General features: G+C 50.4%; 1 protein-coding gene across 5 annotated transcripts in view; it reads right to left on the bottom strand.

Moving 5' to 3' along the window:
* The window catches only part of Sorcs2 (sortilin related VPS10 domain containing receptor 2), a 385,723-nt gene that overhangs the window by 29,550 nt on the left and 338,549 nt on the right, over positions 1–17,624 (bottom strand). For all 5 annotated transcript variants that reach the window (XM_016004035.3, XM_006985589.4, XM_076545711.1 and 2 more), the window contains exons 9-12: positions 11,581–11,760; positions 6,370–6,516; positions 3,005–3,107; positions 1,696–1,772 (exon numbers count right to left, since the gene is read on the bottom strand). In XM_016004035.3, coding sequence (XP_015859521.1) covers positions 1,696–1,772; positions 3,005–3,107; positions 6,370–6,516; positions 11,581–11,760 — 507 coding nt within the window. The remainder of the gene's footprint in view (positions 1–1,695; positions 1,773–3,004; positions 3,108–6,369; positions 6,517–11,580; positions 11,761–17,624) is intronic.

Here is a 17,624-nt window from a genome sequence, read left to right as displayed (position 1 = left end):
CCCATCCCTGACTCAGCCTTTCTTTGTTCCCCTCAGAGTCCTAGCAGGGTCTTAGAATGTTGCTAGTGAGGTCCTTGGTCATTCCAGGGGGCTTGTGGTCTTTGTTATCTAGGGTTTTGAGACAAGATCTTGCTCTGCAAACCAGGTGGGCCTTGACCCTGCACAAGAATCTCCTTCCTCCACCTTCCAGATGCTGGGGTTATAGGTGAGCGCCACCAGGCCTGGCTGGCAGCTCATGGCTTAAAGCCAGGAATGCTCTGCCCTCTGGCCCATCTCTCTCCATCAGTGCTTCGCTGGCCAGGGAGGAAACACCACAGTAGCCCCAAGTGCACCATTGATCTGGAGCCATTGATAATTCAGTTGTCTCCCCAACTTCCCCCTGACTATAACTGCCTACAACCATTACATGCATCTGTTCCTCCCTGACACACATATGCATGTGCATGCACACAGGTGCTGCACCATCAGGCATCTCACCTGTGAACCCTGCTGTCCTCTGGCAGGGGAACTCCACCCTGTAACACTGGTCCCGAGGCCTCCAAATTAAACCTAAGCAAACTGCTTCCCAAGAGTGACTCCTCAAATGTCTATTGAGTGAGGAAGTCCTTTAGTGCTGCTACTGGTGAAGGTGGACAGACAGTGACCTTTAAGAACCTTAGAGCAGCTTCCCTGGCTTTGGCAGAATAGACATATTTAATGCAATAAATCTCTCCTGCCCTTTGCAGACGCCTTGCTTGGTGCATCTTATTAAAACGGCGGCAGCCCTCGTCCTCGAAGCAGGTGAGCTCTGTGTGCAGGGATGAGTGTTTGATGCTTCCCGGGGATGTGACTGCACGGCCAGGCATGGGGGAGATGACCTGGGAACAGGACTGTCTGCAAGCCGTGGGGCTCTGATGCTCAGGTCATCTTACAGCCAGATCACCTCTCTGGGCAGTTGGCAGACCAACTCAGCTAGGACCCCACACACCCCAGAAGGCAGCCAGTGTCTGTGTCCCAAGGCAGGGCCCTCCTGAGGGGGGTGTGGGGTGGAAATCTGCAGCTTCCATGTGTCATGGACTCTGTGGGGCTGGCCAGCCCTCCTGTCCAGTGTCCTCACTATTCCTGTGCTAAGGGTTGATGGCGGCCAGTATCCCTCTAACCAGTGGCTAGGACATCCATGTGGAGCTGTGAGTCAGAGCTGCACAGGGTCCTGCTGTTGAGGAGATGGCTCCCACAGGCTTTCCTAATTTTCTTCCCTTCCTTTGCCATCTTGGGCCATGCCCCTCCATTACAGCAGCACACAGGATGCCCCCCAGGATCCTAAACCTGCGCTTCCCACATCTTCTTCCATTTATGTGTCCACAGTTTCTATCTCTTGGCCTGAAGGAGCCCAAAGCCAAGTAGGAGGTGTCTATGTGGCCGTCAGTCCCCTTTCCTGGATGTCCCAAGGGACACACCTGTCAGTGAAGTGCTTCTAGGATGTATAATACCCAGCTGATGCCACAAAGCATTGGGCACATGGCCCCACCCCCAACTGGCCCTACCCCCGACCTGTCCTAGTCCTCAGCAGAGGCCTCGGATGCTTCTGGAGCCCTGAAGCTGGTCGTCAGGTGCAGACACCTCATTCAGGACTCTAGAGATCTCCTGTGAAGGAGGAGCATTGAACAGACAGAGTCCAAGAGGGCTGAAGAGCATCAGGTACCTTTGTCACCTTACCTGCCGCCAGGTGTGCCCACAGTCAGATGTGATGTACATTTCCTCTTTATACTCCACCAGCTGCGAGCCCAGGTTACCTGACCCAACAGAAAAGGCTGCGTTGTTCTAAGACCAGGCAGATCCCTTGATCAAGGTTTGAAGGTCCCCAGAGAAGGAAACTGTGCCGAGGCCTGTGTTTCTATCATAGTCACCTACAGCAGGCCCTGGCTGCCTTGCTTTTCAGACGGTGGCCCTGGTATGGCTGCTGGGCTTGAGCTGGTCCCCTCCAGGCAGAAAGAGCTCAACCAAGTCGAGCCCAGAGTAAGAGGCTCCAGCCTTAGCTCCAAGGTGAACAGGCTCAGGTGTTTCAGAATGTGCACAGGTGCTACTTGTGGGTAAAATGTGTGAGGATGGCCAGGGTCAGGCCGAAGGACACGAGCCAGCTGGAGCAGCATGGGTTTGTGGACCCTGAGAGATGAGAGGACTGCATGTGTATCTGGGGACATGTGCCCAAGAGGCCAGAATGAGTCTGGCTTTAGGTAAGCACATAGCAGATGCACATTCAGTTCCTGTGGAGGGGACAGTGGTGATGTGAGGGAGAAGTAACAGGCAGCAGGGGCTGAGCCCTAGCCTGGGTCATTTCCAGGTAGACAGCATCCTGTCCAAGATGCAGGCTAGCCTATCCCAGAGCAGCTACCTCATGTGGGCTGCTATGGAAGGGATGGGGCCTTCAAGTGAGGAGCACAGCCCTGTAGGTTCACAGCACAGGACACAAATGACTTCACAAACTGGGCCTGGTTTCCCCAGAATCCAACCATGGTCTGGAGCACAGGAGCTTTCTGATGAGCCAAATGGCTGCGTCAGGATAGACCACCATCCACCTGCCTGCCCACTTCTCCATTCACCCATCCGTTCAATTACCCATCTACCTACAAATCCATCCATCCATCCAACCAACCAACCATCCATCCATCCATCCATCCATCCATCCATCCATCCATCCATCCATCCATCCAACCATCCATCCATCCATCCATCCATCCATCCATCCATCCATCCATCCATCCATCCATCCATCCATCCACTTGCCTATCCACTCCCGCACCCACTCATTCATCCATCCACTCATTTATCAACCCACCCATATATTCACCCACCCATCAATACGCCCATCCATCCATGCACTCATCCACTCATCTATCCAGCCCTCCCTCCCTCCATCCCACAGTCACCATTAGGATTTCCAGGGCACTCCTGCCCCCTGAGAGAAGATTCCTATCCATGGGATAGGAGCTTCCCTCAGGCTGTAGAGGCTGCCATAGCCACCCACCTGCACCCATGATGAGGCCAGGGGCAGTGTCCTTGGTGTGTACTGTGCCTGACACGTAGGGGTTGTCTGCCCAGCGCAGGTGGAGGTGCAGGTGGCAGTCCGGCTGAGAGGAAAAGAAGAAAGAATGGTCAGCATGTGGGCATATCCTAGAAAACCAGTTCTGTGGCCGGATCTGCCCTATGACTGTTGTCAGTGAAAGCTGGTTAGGGATGCCTTGGCAGAATGAACAGAGGGTGGGAACCTGTGTTCAACTGGCTGCTGGGTGATGGGAGAAAAGGATGAGGATGGCTGCAGCAGGAGCTACCTGGGACCTAGGGAACTGAAGAGCAGACTAGGGACCAGCCAGATGCTGTCCTCTGGAGAACAGAGACTCGAGATTTGAGAGGGGGCCTCCAGGTGGCTGCAGCTTCTCCAAGGGCCTGGATTCCCCTCAGGAAGGGCTTCCCTACATGGCCACCACATGGGGCACTGGGCCAAAGAATGTGTGTGATTCTTGAGGTCTGTGCAACCCAGGCTCTCTTTCATTTATTCATCCATTCATTCATTTCTCCATCCAGACCTTTACTGGACACCTTTTCCTAGGCTTCCCATAGTCCTGACTTGTCATTCCTGCCTAGCCTCTGCATGGGTCAGAGGTGGAAGGTCCTTTGCAGCTGCCCAGAATGAAGCTAGACTATAGAGGCAAGCAGGACCCCCAAGGACCTTGTACAGCAAGCCCAGGTAAGGCGAGTTACCCATTTCTGGCCCTCTCGTAAGTGGGAGCTGGCAGATCCTCTGTAGAACTGCCCAGTAACTCAAATCTTGGAGCATTGGGTAGACAGAGGGAAGCGGCTGACCCAGCCTCAGCTCTCTCTAGAAGTACTGCTGACATACTGGCACTTCTGCATACATAGGTTTCTGTAGGCTTCATTCGGAATCCTAGATACCAACAGATCCAAACCCATTTCCCAACTGAAATGCACCCTGTGAGAAGAGATCTGATGGGGATGAGGAGATGGTTCCATGGGCAAAGTGCTTACTTAATTGCAAACATGAAGACCTGAGTTCAGTCCCTGGCATGCTCATGAAAGCTAGGCACAGTTGCAAAACAGTGAGTGAGTTAGTGGATGAGTGAGTGAATGAGTGAGTGAGTGAATGAGTGAATGGATGGGTGAGTGAATGAGTGGATGAGTGAGTGAGTGAGTGAATGAATGAGTAAGTGAAACAGTGAATGAGTGACTGAGTGGATGAGTGAGTGAGTAAATGAGTTAGTGGATGAGTGAGTGAATGAGTGAGTAGATAAGTGAATGAAACAGTGAATGAATGAGTGAGTGGATGAATGAGTGAGTGAGTGGATGAGTGAGTGGATGAGTGAGTGAATGAGTCAATGAAACAGTGAGTGGATAAGTGAGTGAGTGAGTAGATGAGTGAGTAAGTGAGTGAATAAATGAGTGAGTGAGTGGATGAGTGAATGAAACAGTGAATGCATGAGTGAGTGAGTGAATGAATGAGTGAGTGGATGAGTGAGTGTTTCTGAAACCCTAGTGCAAGCGGGTGGGTGTGGAGACAGGTGGATCCTAGGGGTTTGCTGGGCAGTCTAACCAATTGTTGGCCTCTATGTTTAGTGGAGGGACTCCCCTGTCTTAAAACTTAAGGCTAAGAACAACAGAGGAAGACATCCCATTAGCCTCTGGTTTTGACATGTGCTCACATAAACGTGCACTCATATGCTATCACACACACACACACACACACACACACACACACACACACACACACACAGAGCAAGAGAGAGAGAGAGAGAGAGAGAGAGAGAGAGAGAGCAAGAGTGAGAGAGAATGAGAGAAAGTGAGAGCGAGCGAGAGAGAGAGTGAGAATGAGCGAGAGAGAGTGAGAAAGTGAGAGAGAGAGTGAGAGTGAGAGAGAGCGAGAGTGAGAGAGAACAAGAGAGCGAGAGCGAGCAAGAGTGAGAGAGAGCGCGAGAGCGAGAAAGTGAGAGAGAGAGAGAGAGAGAGAGAGAGAGAGAGAGAGAGAGAGAGAGAGAGAGAGAGAGAGAGCGGGAGCAAGAAAGTGAACATGGGAGCGAGCAAGAGAGCTGATCAACTGTTCTACTATATAAATGTATTTATTTCCTCAAAGCTGGAAGGAGACATCCCCTGCCAAGCCAGTCAGAGAACTGGGAGCCAATGCATGACCAAAAGCAAGAGAAGGCAGCAGAGAAGTACCATCAGCCTCTCCCTGTCTCAAGGCCAATATCAACACATGCACTGAGACAAAGACCCCAGCTGCTCCTGAGTGCCATGGCTCCAGGCAGACCTTACATTTCCGTACTCCCAGGAACTTTGTCACAGTCTGAACTGGGAGCCACGAGTGGTTGAGAGGATGACCCTGTCAGGCATGAAAGCCTGGGCTTGGTCACCTGTCAGTCTGTGTTGTCCCCGACTCTGGATGGAGGCCTCAGTCATTCAGGAGGGAACCAGGGCTTCCGACTGCCATTGATGTATCTGTGGTCCACTGGCTTCCAGGCACTTTGCCTTGGTCTCCAGTGCAATCTGTCTGTCTGCCTGGGCCATTTGTCCACTTTCTCCTCTGCCATCATCCTTGTACCCCCATACCCCCCCCCCCAATACAAATCTCACAGAGGCTGCCTCCTCACTGAGCTGAGTAATTGCAGACAAGAACCTTCTCTTAACCGAAAGTTGCTTTGGCAGATTAATGTGGCTTAACTTTCCCCAAAGATGATACGAAAATTAGCCTTTCACAGCAGCCTCTGAACCTGAAAGGGTTTTTATAAATGGCAGGTAATTCATTCCTCATGCAGGTGGGCAGGGGTTGTGAGCCTTGTGCATCTACAGTGGGGCCTGAGAGTGGCGTGGAGTGGAGGACTCGGGACAGAGTGCCCATCCCTGCCCAGGCAAAGCTGCTCCTTAGGGCAGCTCATACTCGGTGGCCACCGGGTGACTGTGGAAAAACACTGCCTTTAGTGGCACCTGCCACCACTCTGCACACTTCCTCCGTCACTCCCCAGCCCTCAGTAACATTCAGCAGTGCTCAGTAGCAGACTTGGAAGACTCTGCTCCTACTGCGGACCTCTGCCAACACCATGGGGTCACACCAGCACTAGTCTGGTGGGGCATGCAGGTGTGGACAGCAGACATCAACCGAAGTCAGTGGTGGCTCCCTGGCTTGGAGCCATCTGGACAAGGCCTGTGGCGCTGAGAATGAGTGAGGGACTCGGCCTTGGGGCAGTTCCCACACTATAATTTCATGGAGAAGAATGGCATCCATGTTTCCCTCTGTGCACATCCCTAGTGTGTCTCAAGAGTACCCTGGCAGTGGCCTCTGTGCCACTCTCTTGGAGGCATGTGACAGGGCAGAGGACCTACCGGCTGGCAGTTGGTGGGCTTCCCATTCATGTCGGTGCTGGGTGGCCTCAGGTAGTCCCAGTCACGGCCCTTGTTGTAGGTGATGAGTGTTGTCACCTTGCCATCCACTTTCTGGTTTGCCAAGAAGACTCCCTTCACCCCTCTGACCTGAGGAGACACAAGGATCATAAGGCTCCACACAGATCGCCCAGAGTCTCAGTAGCCAGGCACCACTCCCTACTGAGGATGCTACATGTGGCCTTGCCTCACCCTGGATGCAGCCTGACACATGGAGACTGGTCTCCCACTTGCATGGAAGAGTTCTGTCTACTCCAGGGTCAGGGGATCTGTAGGACATTGAACTGTTTACCCAGAACCTCTGACCATCAGATACCAGGGAGGGCCCGGTCCCCTCACCAACCAGTATATCTGATGAAAGGATCCCCCCTTCACCAGCCCTGTCTGGATCCCAGGATCCCCTCACTTGCTGTGCCTATTAGAGCTGCAGGGCAGGTCCTGGGCCACAGCAAACACTCCCTTGGTTTTCCTTGGGGCCCCAGCAGGCCTATTGACAACAATGGGAAGGTCCCTGTTTACCCTGGCATGCACTGTCAGGACTCCACTCAGCTTCCATTTCTCTTTCTCAAGGGGTCTTACAAGGTCCCCAGCTGAGGGTGCAACATCCAAGGGTGACCATTGAATTGATTCATAAGAAAGTCCAAAAGCCAGCCATTGCATCACATTAAACCCAATGGTGTCCTTGCAGGAACACCCTATTCTTCAAGCCCCTTATTGACAAAGACTTAAAGTCACATTCACTGAGCACTTCCAGGATGGTGTGACAGATACAGAAATGCTCCTTCATCCAAGCCTCAGAGCAGAGGCATCTGTAATCCCCTTTGTATAGCATGGCATTGCTGCTCACAAAGCTCCTCAAGGGACTGAGCCTCAGACAGCTGTACATTTTACTCAGAACTCTAGAGGTAAGGATTCTGAAACAGTCACCAAGGTCATCAGTGCTCTCGATGTGCAGACAATGAGCTTGGCATACATCATCTCATTTGAGTTTGGAAATTCAGTGCAGTTATTCTCAATGTGCATGTTTGCATATGGACGGCCCACCAGAAATGTGCTGCTATAGATGTAGGAACAGAGCAAAGAATGGGTGGGTAGATGGATGGGTGGGTTGGATGAAACATAAATGGAAAGGCATGTGGGTGGATGGATGGATAGGCAGATGGTTGAGTGGCTCAGTGGATAAATGAATGGATAGGTGGGTTGATGGATTGTGGGTTGGTGGATGGGTGGTTGGGTAGAGGGATGGATGAATGGTTGGATGGGTGGATGGACTGGTGGATAAGTGGATGGATGGTGGATGGACAGGTAGACGAATGAGTAGATGGACTGATGTGTAGATGTCTGAGTGGATCATGGATGAATGGATAAATAGATGGGTAGATGGATGGATGAGGATGAGTAAATGAATGAGTGGATAGGTAGATATAAGTGGACGTGTAGATGGGTTAAATTGTGAATGAGAGATGTGTTAGGGGATTAGTGAATGGATGGATAGTTGGTTGGATGGGTGCATGGGTAGATAAATGAGTGGGTGGATTGATGGGCAGGTAATGAATGAATGGATGATGGGTAAGTAGATGAGTAGATGGGCAGATGAATGAGTAGATGAATGAGTGGATTGGTGGCTATGTGGATGAATGGATAAGTATATGGATAGATGGTTAGTTGGATAGATGAGTAGATGAATGAATGAACAGATGAACAGATGATTGGATGGGTGGATTAGTAAATAGAGGGAGGCATCTCTACTTCTTATAGTTGCTGCAATATCACAAACTTATTGTTTCAAACAACACACTTCTCATCTACAGCTGTGGTAGTCAGAGCTCTGACTTGAGTCTCTAATCCATTGTCAGGAGTGTGCTCCTGTCTGGAGGCTATAGGGAGCAATCTGTTTCTCACTGGCGGTCTTTGGCTCCTGGATTTCTTCCTTCATCTTCAAAGCTAGCAATGCCGAGTTTCTGGCCACCATCATAGCTTCCCTTTGACTGACTCTCACTGCCTCCTGTTCCACTTTCAAGGACTCCATAACTACGAAGGCTCTGTAGACAGTGTGTAACAGTAGCCTCAAGCCCACCTGTAGCCTTGACTCCCCTATGCCAGATGGTGTGACACATACAGGCATGGGTTCGGGGGATAAGGAAAGGGATGGATGGTCGGTTGAGCCTCATTCTGTTTACCAAGTTGATCTCCATGGACACATGTGAGTCTGTCATGTGAAACATGTTCACCTTTTTGAAGGTCTGAACTTTTCCTCTTATTACAACATCAGTATAAGTTAAAAAAAATAATAATAATAAAAATCCCTGTCTAAATTTCATCAGTTCAAAGGCTGCAAATCTTATTGAATAAGTATAATTATATATATGGGCCTGTGAAACCAGAGAGTGAGCTACCTGCTTTTGAATCACTATGTGAGCCCAAGTGAGAGGTGATAATGATGGACTCTCCAGTTAAAAATGGAGAATGAGAAGAAAAAGCAGAAATCTCACTGCCAAGTGACCTTGCCACCCAGCAGGGAGCACCCGCTGGTGTCACAGGTGGGAATGGCTGGTTGTGGCCAGGGCTCTGCGCTCTGACTGCCTTCCCACCTCAGCATGGGCAGCCCAGCAGTTTTCTGAGCCTCTAGAGCCTGGGTCCACGCCCTTCTGCCATGCTTCCCTCTGTCCCTGCAGTCCACGCTGCTGTGTGTCTGCTGTTAGCACGTTCTCAGGACCTCGGTGTCCCTCCTGCCACTGTCATTGAGGTTGCTGCACTGGTTCCCCCACCGAGGCAGACACATCTCTGGGAGCACTTTAGAGAGCCTCCTGTGACACACTGTGTGAGCACACGATCCACGAAGTGAGGTGACTTGGCTGTGGTGCTCCGTGACACCCCTGAGCACCCTTCCTAACGCTAACACACACAGCTGCTCAGAAAAATTCTGACAAAATCCATTATGGCCCAAGGAGGCCACACAACCCGGGGACACACAGAACAGGTGAGACATCCTTCGTGTGACTCAACAGCAGAGATCCTGAACAGGCGGCCGGCTTCCTAATGACCGTGAGCGCAACAATACTGGCCACATGCAGGAGATTCACATGCCAGCTGCCAAGCCAAGCCCTTCCCATCCACCATCCCTAATCCCAGAGTAGGTGGCACTAGGAACATGGAGTCTTGTTGGTCTGGGCCCTGCTGTTTCCTAAGAAAAGCATCCCTGAATCCATGCAGTAGCCCTAAAAGAGAGTATTGTTAGCTTCAACAAAGTGCTTCCTATCCCAGAAACCAAGTTCAGAGAAGTTAAGTAGCCTGCCCAGGGCAGCACAGCACAGCAGACACACACCAGAGCCTAGATAGGAGCCCAGGTGATTCGGGACCAGAGCTGAGCTTGTCACTACCCCATTGGATGAGTTAAGTAAGAGAGGATAAGTCACTTTGGAGGCACCAGTGGGTGGCCAGTGGATGTTGTCTTTGCCACTGCTACATGTCCTCGAGGCTCTCCCTGGTGGTCCCATGCATGGCTCAGCTCACTCCCTCCTCACCTAGCTGACTCCTGATCTGCCTCACCTCAGTGCTGCAACCCCCTCCTCCAGGAGGCCCACCCTGACTCCCACCTGGACTTGTCAAAAGGCATTGCACCGTCGACCGCTGATAGCATGGGCTTAAGGACACCAGGAGGAGACATCTTTGTCTTTGGGGGTGGGGGTCTGGAGGGCGGGCAGCATGTAAGGAATCCTTGCCAGTGACTGAGGGTGAAACCCCAAGTGTGGCAGACAGTATGTGTGTGACATATCTGTGGAGAGAGTAGAGAGCACACCCCATCCCCCCACCGCACCAGAACTGTCTACCACGCACCTCCCATCTATCACTGCTCACCTTGGCCGGGGGCCACAGCCCCGCCTCTAAGTGCTCCAGTGCTCAGATGTCACCAGAGACATCCGGAGGACTAGGGGAGGGCCGCAGGACAGCCCCGTCCCTCTGCGGCCCCAGCTGGGAGGTAGCACTGACAAATGGGATCTCCTCGAAAACAAATGCTTACATTCATCATTTTGCTGGGAATAATGGCTCCACACAGCTGCTGACAGCCATAGAGACATGGAGGTTCTCTCCACCCAGGAGGTCCCCTCCACCCGGGAGGTCCCCTCCCAACCACAGGGACAAAGCCCATTGTCTGCCAAGGGCTGCCCTCTGAGCCAGACTCACTAGCCAACAGAAGCATCAGCAGGCCTCCTGTGGCTCTCCCCACTGGCCTGGGGGCCCCAAGGGCAGATGTGAGGGAAGATCTTGGTGGACAGGTGGCTGGTTCTGATTTTCCTGCTCAGATCTGGTCTATCTTAGAAGGTTGGTGGAGGGGGGTGGGGGGAGGAGTGATGGTCTATTGAGCCTGTTTCCTGACCTGAACATGGGCTAAATAATATTGTCATTCTTGGCCATCGAGTCCACAAGACAAAAGAGAGGACTGTAGTGTATTCGGGCCCATGTCAGGTGCCTAATGGACTTTTTGTGGATTGGACCTGAGGACCAGACCACTCTCACTAGTGGAGAGCATTGGCGTGGATTCCAGAAGCTTGGGTCAGTGCCGTGGCATGAGTGGGAGCCCATGGAAACCTGTGTGGGGCCAGGCCAGGTCAGGACCCCTGCAGAGATGAGGCAGGGACAGACATCTCAGGCAGGTAGGAGGAGAGGCCATGTCATAGCAGGTCGGGTTGGACAATGTATGTGGAGGGGTGAGGGCTGGCAAGAGAGGTGGTATAGAAGTGACAGACTCCAGCTCTCAGGGCAGGGTGAGGAAAGAGGAGTCCTGGGACAGGAGGAGAGGAACAGTAGAGAGCCTGTCCCAGATCCGGGAGAGCTGGCTGCTTGGACCACACCTGTCTGTGGCTGCTTTTGCACAGGGAAAGCCTTGCACGCTAAAATACTGAGTCCACTTCTGCAAGATGTTACCCATCAGGAATTTACTTCTCGTTAGCAAATACTCTTCCAAAGAACCTCGTTAGAAAATCAGCTTCCCTCTGTCTTTACCCCCCATCCCATGATTCAGCCTCTGTGGCATTAAAGCCTGAAACATCTGGTGCTTTGCAGGTATCTGTAACCCCTGGGCGAGGAAGAAGGAAGCGAAGCAGGTTGGGGAGGGGAGCATGAGCAGCTGTTCCTACCCTGCCTGGTGCCTACCTCGAGGATGTCGATGACCACGTTCTCCTCAGCCTGCCTCGAGCTGCGCACATTCTCCAGCACCAGTGAGTAGTGTACTCCACGCAGGTCTGACTGGTACAGGTTGTAGGTGTCCACTTGGTTCCATTCCTGGACGGCCACGAACACCTGCTGCTCATCCGTGCTGATGATCTGCAGGTCCTGGGGACCGAAGAGCTGTCAGAGATGGTAGCCTGGAGCACAGGCACCACCTCCCTGCTGCCCTGGAGGCAGGCTGATCGAGGCTGGCATCCCGGTAAGTCATGCTTAGCTCTGTGGTCTTGGACAAGTGACTTCACCTCCATGGACCTCAATGTCACACCTCTAAAATGGGAGTAATATTTGGACCCCTCACACCACGTTAGGGGATAGCCTGGGGATGCCTTCTCTTTCCCATCCCAACTGTAAATTGTCCATCTCCCTACAATGAGGAAGGTTTTCCCCAAGTACCCCACATGGTCAGAATGAGTGGCAGGTACAGGGCTAGGCTCCTGGGAGTCAAGGGGCCCTTCAGTTGTTCATAAAACATCTGCCTTTCAGACCGGCTGCCAGCCCTGCCTCTGCCCTGAACTGCAGAAAGAGAGAACCTGCCTTAACACTCAGGGCATGGTGCCCCACACAGCACTCTACAGACCAGCTCCATGTGTCCACCTTCCTCTGCACCCAGACCTCAGCACTATGGGACAAAAAGTACTAGAAGAACAGCAGCCCAGGCAATGGATCCAGACCTCAGTTTCCCCCTTATGGGTCAGGCAGCTCTGTGGGGCTCAGCACAGACCTTAAGAATCTGTTAACAATTGTACACTTCAGGAAAAAAAAAAGAGCCCTATAATGTGAGAAGCAAAGCTGGGCTGACCTCAGCTCCCGGTTTTTCGTGTTGTCCAGGCCTGTGTGGGCTACCTGGAGAAGGTGCAGCTAGGGAGCTGCGGCCAGAGAAGCTGTGCCTGGAGACTAAAACAGCTCCACCTCACAGCTCAGCAGACTTCACTCTGTCCTCCAGGCCTTTGCTTTCCACCCTCTGAAACTCACCAGTCCCCTGACACAGGTCTGCCAGGCTATAGGAGCTGAAGACAGATGCAGGAGCTCAAGACGGATGCAGGGTGTGGGGTGCCTTCACATGAAGATACCCTCCCTCTCATCCTCATGTCCATTTGGGTATGCTCACTTTGAGGAAGTGATTGATTTTTATTTGTGTCTCTTTGATAAAGGGGCTCCTTGAACTCCTGAGTGCTGGTGCCCGGCACTTCCCCTCACTGATAGACTGTTCCCTATGCCATGTGTCCAAAAGGGCATTTCTGAGCTGGGCATGGTACTGCACCCAGGCGGTTGAGGTAGGAGAATCTTGAGTTTGAGGCTAGCTTGTACTACATAGCAAGAACCTTTAAAAAAAAGATGCAGAGGTAGGTTTTTGCAGAAAAGGGATTCAGTGTGTGAAGCACCTATCATGTACCTCACAGCTGGAGGACCCCATAGGCACAAGATCTGAGTCCTGTATCTACAGATATACACTTGACACAGAGAAGTGATGAACGGAAGAAGCATGTAGGGCCCAGTCCCATATGTGAGATGGGTCAGCACAGCGATGGAAGTCTGTGGGGTGCCTGTGGGAACATGCTGGTCAACACTGTGTGCCCACCTCCAGTCTCTGAGCTGTGGGCAGGAGGCAGGATGTGGCACTTTTGGCTGCTGGCCATTTTGCTGTCATCCAGGGAGGTTGTGCCCATCAGCTCGGGCCATGGTGGATAAGCAGATCCACCAGAACTGTGTGGAGAGTGAGGATCCTTCCCAGAAGGAGGCTTGGCGGGGTCAAGCTTATAGGGGGAGAGAGCACAGGGAGCCTGCACAGCGGAGTAATTCAGGTGACAGTCCTGATCCAAAGCCACTTACATAAGCTGGTTAGATGTCCTGTGGACAAATGCTTCCTATAAGCTATGAAGCAGTTTGGGGCCATCCTTAGTGCCCCTCTAGAGAGACCTAGAATTAACACTTCAACATGTTTATGCTCAGGCTCGCTCCCAAGAATGATTCACGCACTCTCCGCGTCTGGTTTATAGCTTGCTCCGCATACTGCGTGGGTGTCTCTTCCTCTGCCATGAACGTTATTTATACACACCACTGTTAATGACTGCATGATACGCATTTGTGGCCCAGCCATATTTCACTGAGTCCTGTCCCTGCTCCAGAGGACCGGAGGGGATGTTTCCCTGCCCGGGTCCCTCCCTGCCTCTGTGCTTGTTTCCTTCTCATAAATTCTAGGAAGGGAGATTGCCACAGCAGAGACAGGGAACGTCTCTAGAATGCCTGTTGCATGCTGTAAACCTGCTGTTATGACGTTCAGATCGGTTCCTTCCCCAGCAGGCTGCTCGTGTCCCTTCCCGTGGGGCGGTACCAAGAGGGGTCACACAAAAGCCTTGCTGACTAGTGTGACAAATACTTTGAGCCTTCATAGGATTCCATTTGCTTTCCTCACTCTTTTCATTCTTAGAGAAGTAACCAAAATCATCCCTTAACTCCATTGTTAATAGGTGCACACAGCCTTCATGTGAGGATCTATGCTGGCACACGTGGCCTGGAAAGATCTGTAGAAAGGAAACACTAGTTTGTTAATATTTCTTATCAAGTGGGATTAGGAAGCTTCAAGAAGAAGGTGCTCATGGTATTTCCCCAAAAGAGGGATTCTACAAGCAAGGGGCATCAAGATATGATGGGGAAAGCTACAGAGACAACTGAACCAAGCTAGTGGGAACTCATGAACTTTTTAGACCAACAGCTGTGGCGTCTTCATGGGACGGGACTAGGCCCTCTGCATAAGCAAGACAGTTGTGTAGCTTGGTCTGCTTTAGGGGACCCTTGGTAGTAGGATCAGGATCTATCCCTGGTGTATGAGCTGGCTTTTTGGAGCCCATTACCTATGGTAGGACACCTTGCTTAACCTTGATGTGGCAGCGGGGGTCAGGGGGGTTGGACCTGCCTCAACTGAATGTACCAGGCTTTGCTGATTCCTCATGGGAGGCCTTACCTTTTGGGAGGAGGGAATGGGGGAGGGGGTTGAGGAGGAAGACTGGAGGGTGGGAGCAGGAGGAGGGAAGAGAGGGAGATATATGGTTGGTATGTTAAATGAATAAAAAATTCCTTAATAAAGAAAAAAATCTTCTGAACTAAAAAATATAGAAAGAAAGAATGAAAGGAAGAAAGAAAGAGAGAGAGAGAGAGAGAGAGAGAGAGAGAGAGAGAGAGAGAGAGGAAGGAAGGAAGGAAGGAAGGAAGGAAGGAAGGAAGAAAGAAAGAAAGAAAAGAGAAAAGCAGAAGGTGCTCATCCCTCCTGCCTGTGAGAGAAGCCCAGTGGTGGGCAGGCTAGTGTAGAAGCCATACAAAGCCACCAAGGGCAGGGGCTCCTCCTGGATCATCACTCTATTGTCTCATGACATGGTGCTTGTCTTCAGGGCCCAAGAGAGGTGTTGGAGTTCCCATCACTCTAAACACAAGGAAGCGGGAAGAGGGGAAAGGCTGGACTTCCGTATGGTTTTCTCAGAAGTCACACAAGAAAACTTCATTAATATCTCACTGGCAGATCGTCAACGTGTGACCACGTGTAGCTACAGAGGAAGACGGGAAATGCACCCTCTTCCCTGGGAAGATGAGCAACAGCTAGACTGTGAGTTTGGCTAAACTAAGATAAAGGGCAGGGTGGATGCTGAGAACTCTCCAAGAATTTCTCCATATCATTATCTTGAGGCGAAGAGATGGGAAACGAGGAAGGAATGGGTAAGCAGATGGATACAGTGAAACGTGTGTGGGTCACATCACTTACATGTTTGTGCACAAGCTCATATACAAACGAAAACATGAAAGTTATAACCATAAACTGTATAAATTATAACGTACTATACATATATGGAAGTTTTTTTTAGAACATTTTAATAAGCATGATGGCAGATTTTCTCATGGATCTACCTTCATATGGAATCTCAGCAGAAATTTTCCATAGATTTTTAAAAAAAGTTTTCATGTGTCTGTGTGAATGTATGTCATTCGTGGAGGCCAGAAGAGGGAGTCAGACCCTCCAGAGCTAGGGTTACAGGAGGTTGTGAGCTGTCCAAGAGAGGTGCTGGGAATCAAACTCTGGCCCTCTGCAAAAGCAGCAAGTGCTCTTAACTGCTCAGCCCCCTCTGCAGCCCCAGCCAGATTATTATATGAAATTCATGAGGCACTCCCATGAGCCAGCACCTTCCTCCTATCTCTTCAGTGTTCTGACTACTCTGGCTCCCTGCCTTCAGGTTCTGGGGCTCCCAGTAAGACACCGGCAGGTTATCTAAGTGGGGAATCCCTGTCTGACAAGTCACATAGCTCGCGCTGCTTTCCAGATTCCCTCTTCATCTTTCTGGCTTTATCACATTGCATGTGCCTTTGTCTTGGCACTGATCAACATTTGAGATATTCACATTCATGTGCTTCATGATTCTGGGGGTAGGGAGCCACTGTTTCTTAAATCAATCTCTCTGCCTCTTGTTCTCTTGTCCTTTTAGGATTCTCAGTGTGTGTGCTGCTCAGATGATGACCTCTCAAAGGCCTCATACTTGGTTACTTCCACTGGTTTTTTTTTTTTGTTTGTTTTGTTTTTTGTTTTTTGTTTTTGTTTTTTGGGTTTTCTGATTCATCCTTTGCCTGCCCAAATCTGTTGTGGAGTCCTTCTGGCAGACTTTCTTGCTTCTTATTTTTCTTATTTCTTTCTAGTTACAGTTCCGGGGTTTCTATTTGGGCATCCTTAACATTTCCTTTGTGCTTAGTGTCCTCCTGCACCTCTCTGAGCATCTTAAGACAATTCTATTAGTTTGTCCAGCAGGTCAACCAGCTGGCCTTTCGTAGGCATGATTTCTGTTCTGAGCAGATCATGTTTTCCTGTTTCTCTGTGTGCCTTGTGATTTTTGATGACTGAATCTGGAAATCATTTGTGTGTGTGTGTGTGTGTGTGTGTGTGTGTGTGTGTGTGTGTGTGTGTTGAACTTTTTTTAAGGTCTTACTTTTCAGTCCATGCTGGCCTCAAATTCATGATCCCCCTGCCTCAGCCTCTCCCAATTGTTAGGATTATAGGCATGTCCCATCATGCCCACCTATTTGAATGCATGATACACTGACTGAAAATTCAACTGTCTCTTTTCTGAAGAGACTTCTTGGTGTTTTTGCCTCTGATCACCAAAGGCTCTGTCTACACCAAGGCTCAGACAAGCATGTGTGAGGCATGGAGACTTTATGCCCCTCCCCCATACATTTAGCTATGCTTAAAAGTCTGCCTCCCAAGAAACTAGACATTAAAATACTGAACAGTCCAATTAAAAAAATGGGCTAAAGAGCTAAAGAGAGAATTCACAAAACAAGAACTACAAATGGCTGAAAGACATTTAAAGAAATGCTCAACATCCTTAATCATCAGAGAAATGCAAATCAAAACGACTCTGAGATACCACCTTACACCTGTCAGAATGGCTACGATCAAAAACACCAATGACAGTCAATGTTGGAGAGGATGTGGAGCAAAGGGAACACTCCTCCACTGTTGGTGGGAATGTAAACTTGTACAACCACTGTGGAAATCAGTATGGCGGTTTCTCAGAAAATTAGGAATCGAACTACCTCAAGACCCAGCCATCCCACTCTTGGGCATATACCCAAGGAATGCTGATTCATACCATAAAGATACATCCTCAGCTATGTTCATAGTAGCACTATTTGTAATAGCCAGAACCTGGAAACAACCTAGATGCCCGTCAACGGAAGAATGGATGAAAAAATGTGGTACATATACACAATGGAGTACTACTCAGCAGAGAAAAACAATGAAAGCATGAAATTTGCAGACAAATGGATGGAACTAGAAAAAATCATCCTGAGTGAGGTAACCCAAACCCAGAAAGACAGTCATGGTATGTACTCACTCATAAGTGGATTCTAGATATAAAATAAAGAACAATCAGAACACAACCCATAGAACCATGGAGGCTATATATATACATATATAGCATGGAGGT

This window comes from Peromyscus maniculatus, chromosome 10, assembly GCF_049852395.1.
Source record: "Peromyscus maniculatus bairdii isolate BWxNUB_F1_BW_parent chromosome 10, HU_Pman_BW_mat_3.1, whole genome shotgun sequence".
NCBI lineage: Eukaryota > Metazoa > Chordata > Mammalia > Rodentia > Cricetidae > Peromyscus > Peromyscus maniculatus.
This window is presented reverse-complemented; position numbering and strand designations above follow the sequence as displayed.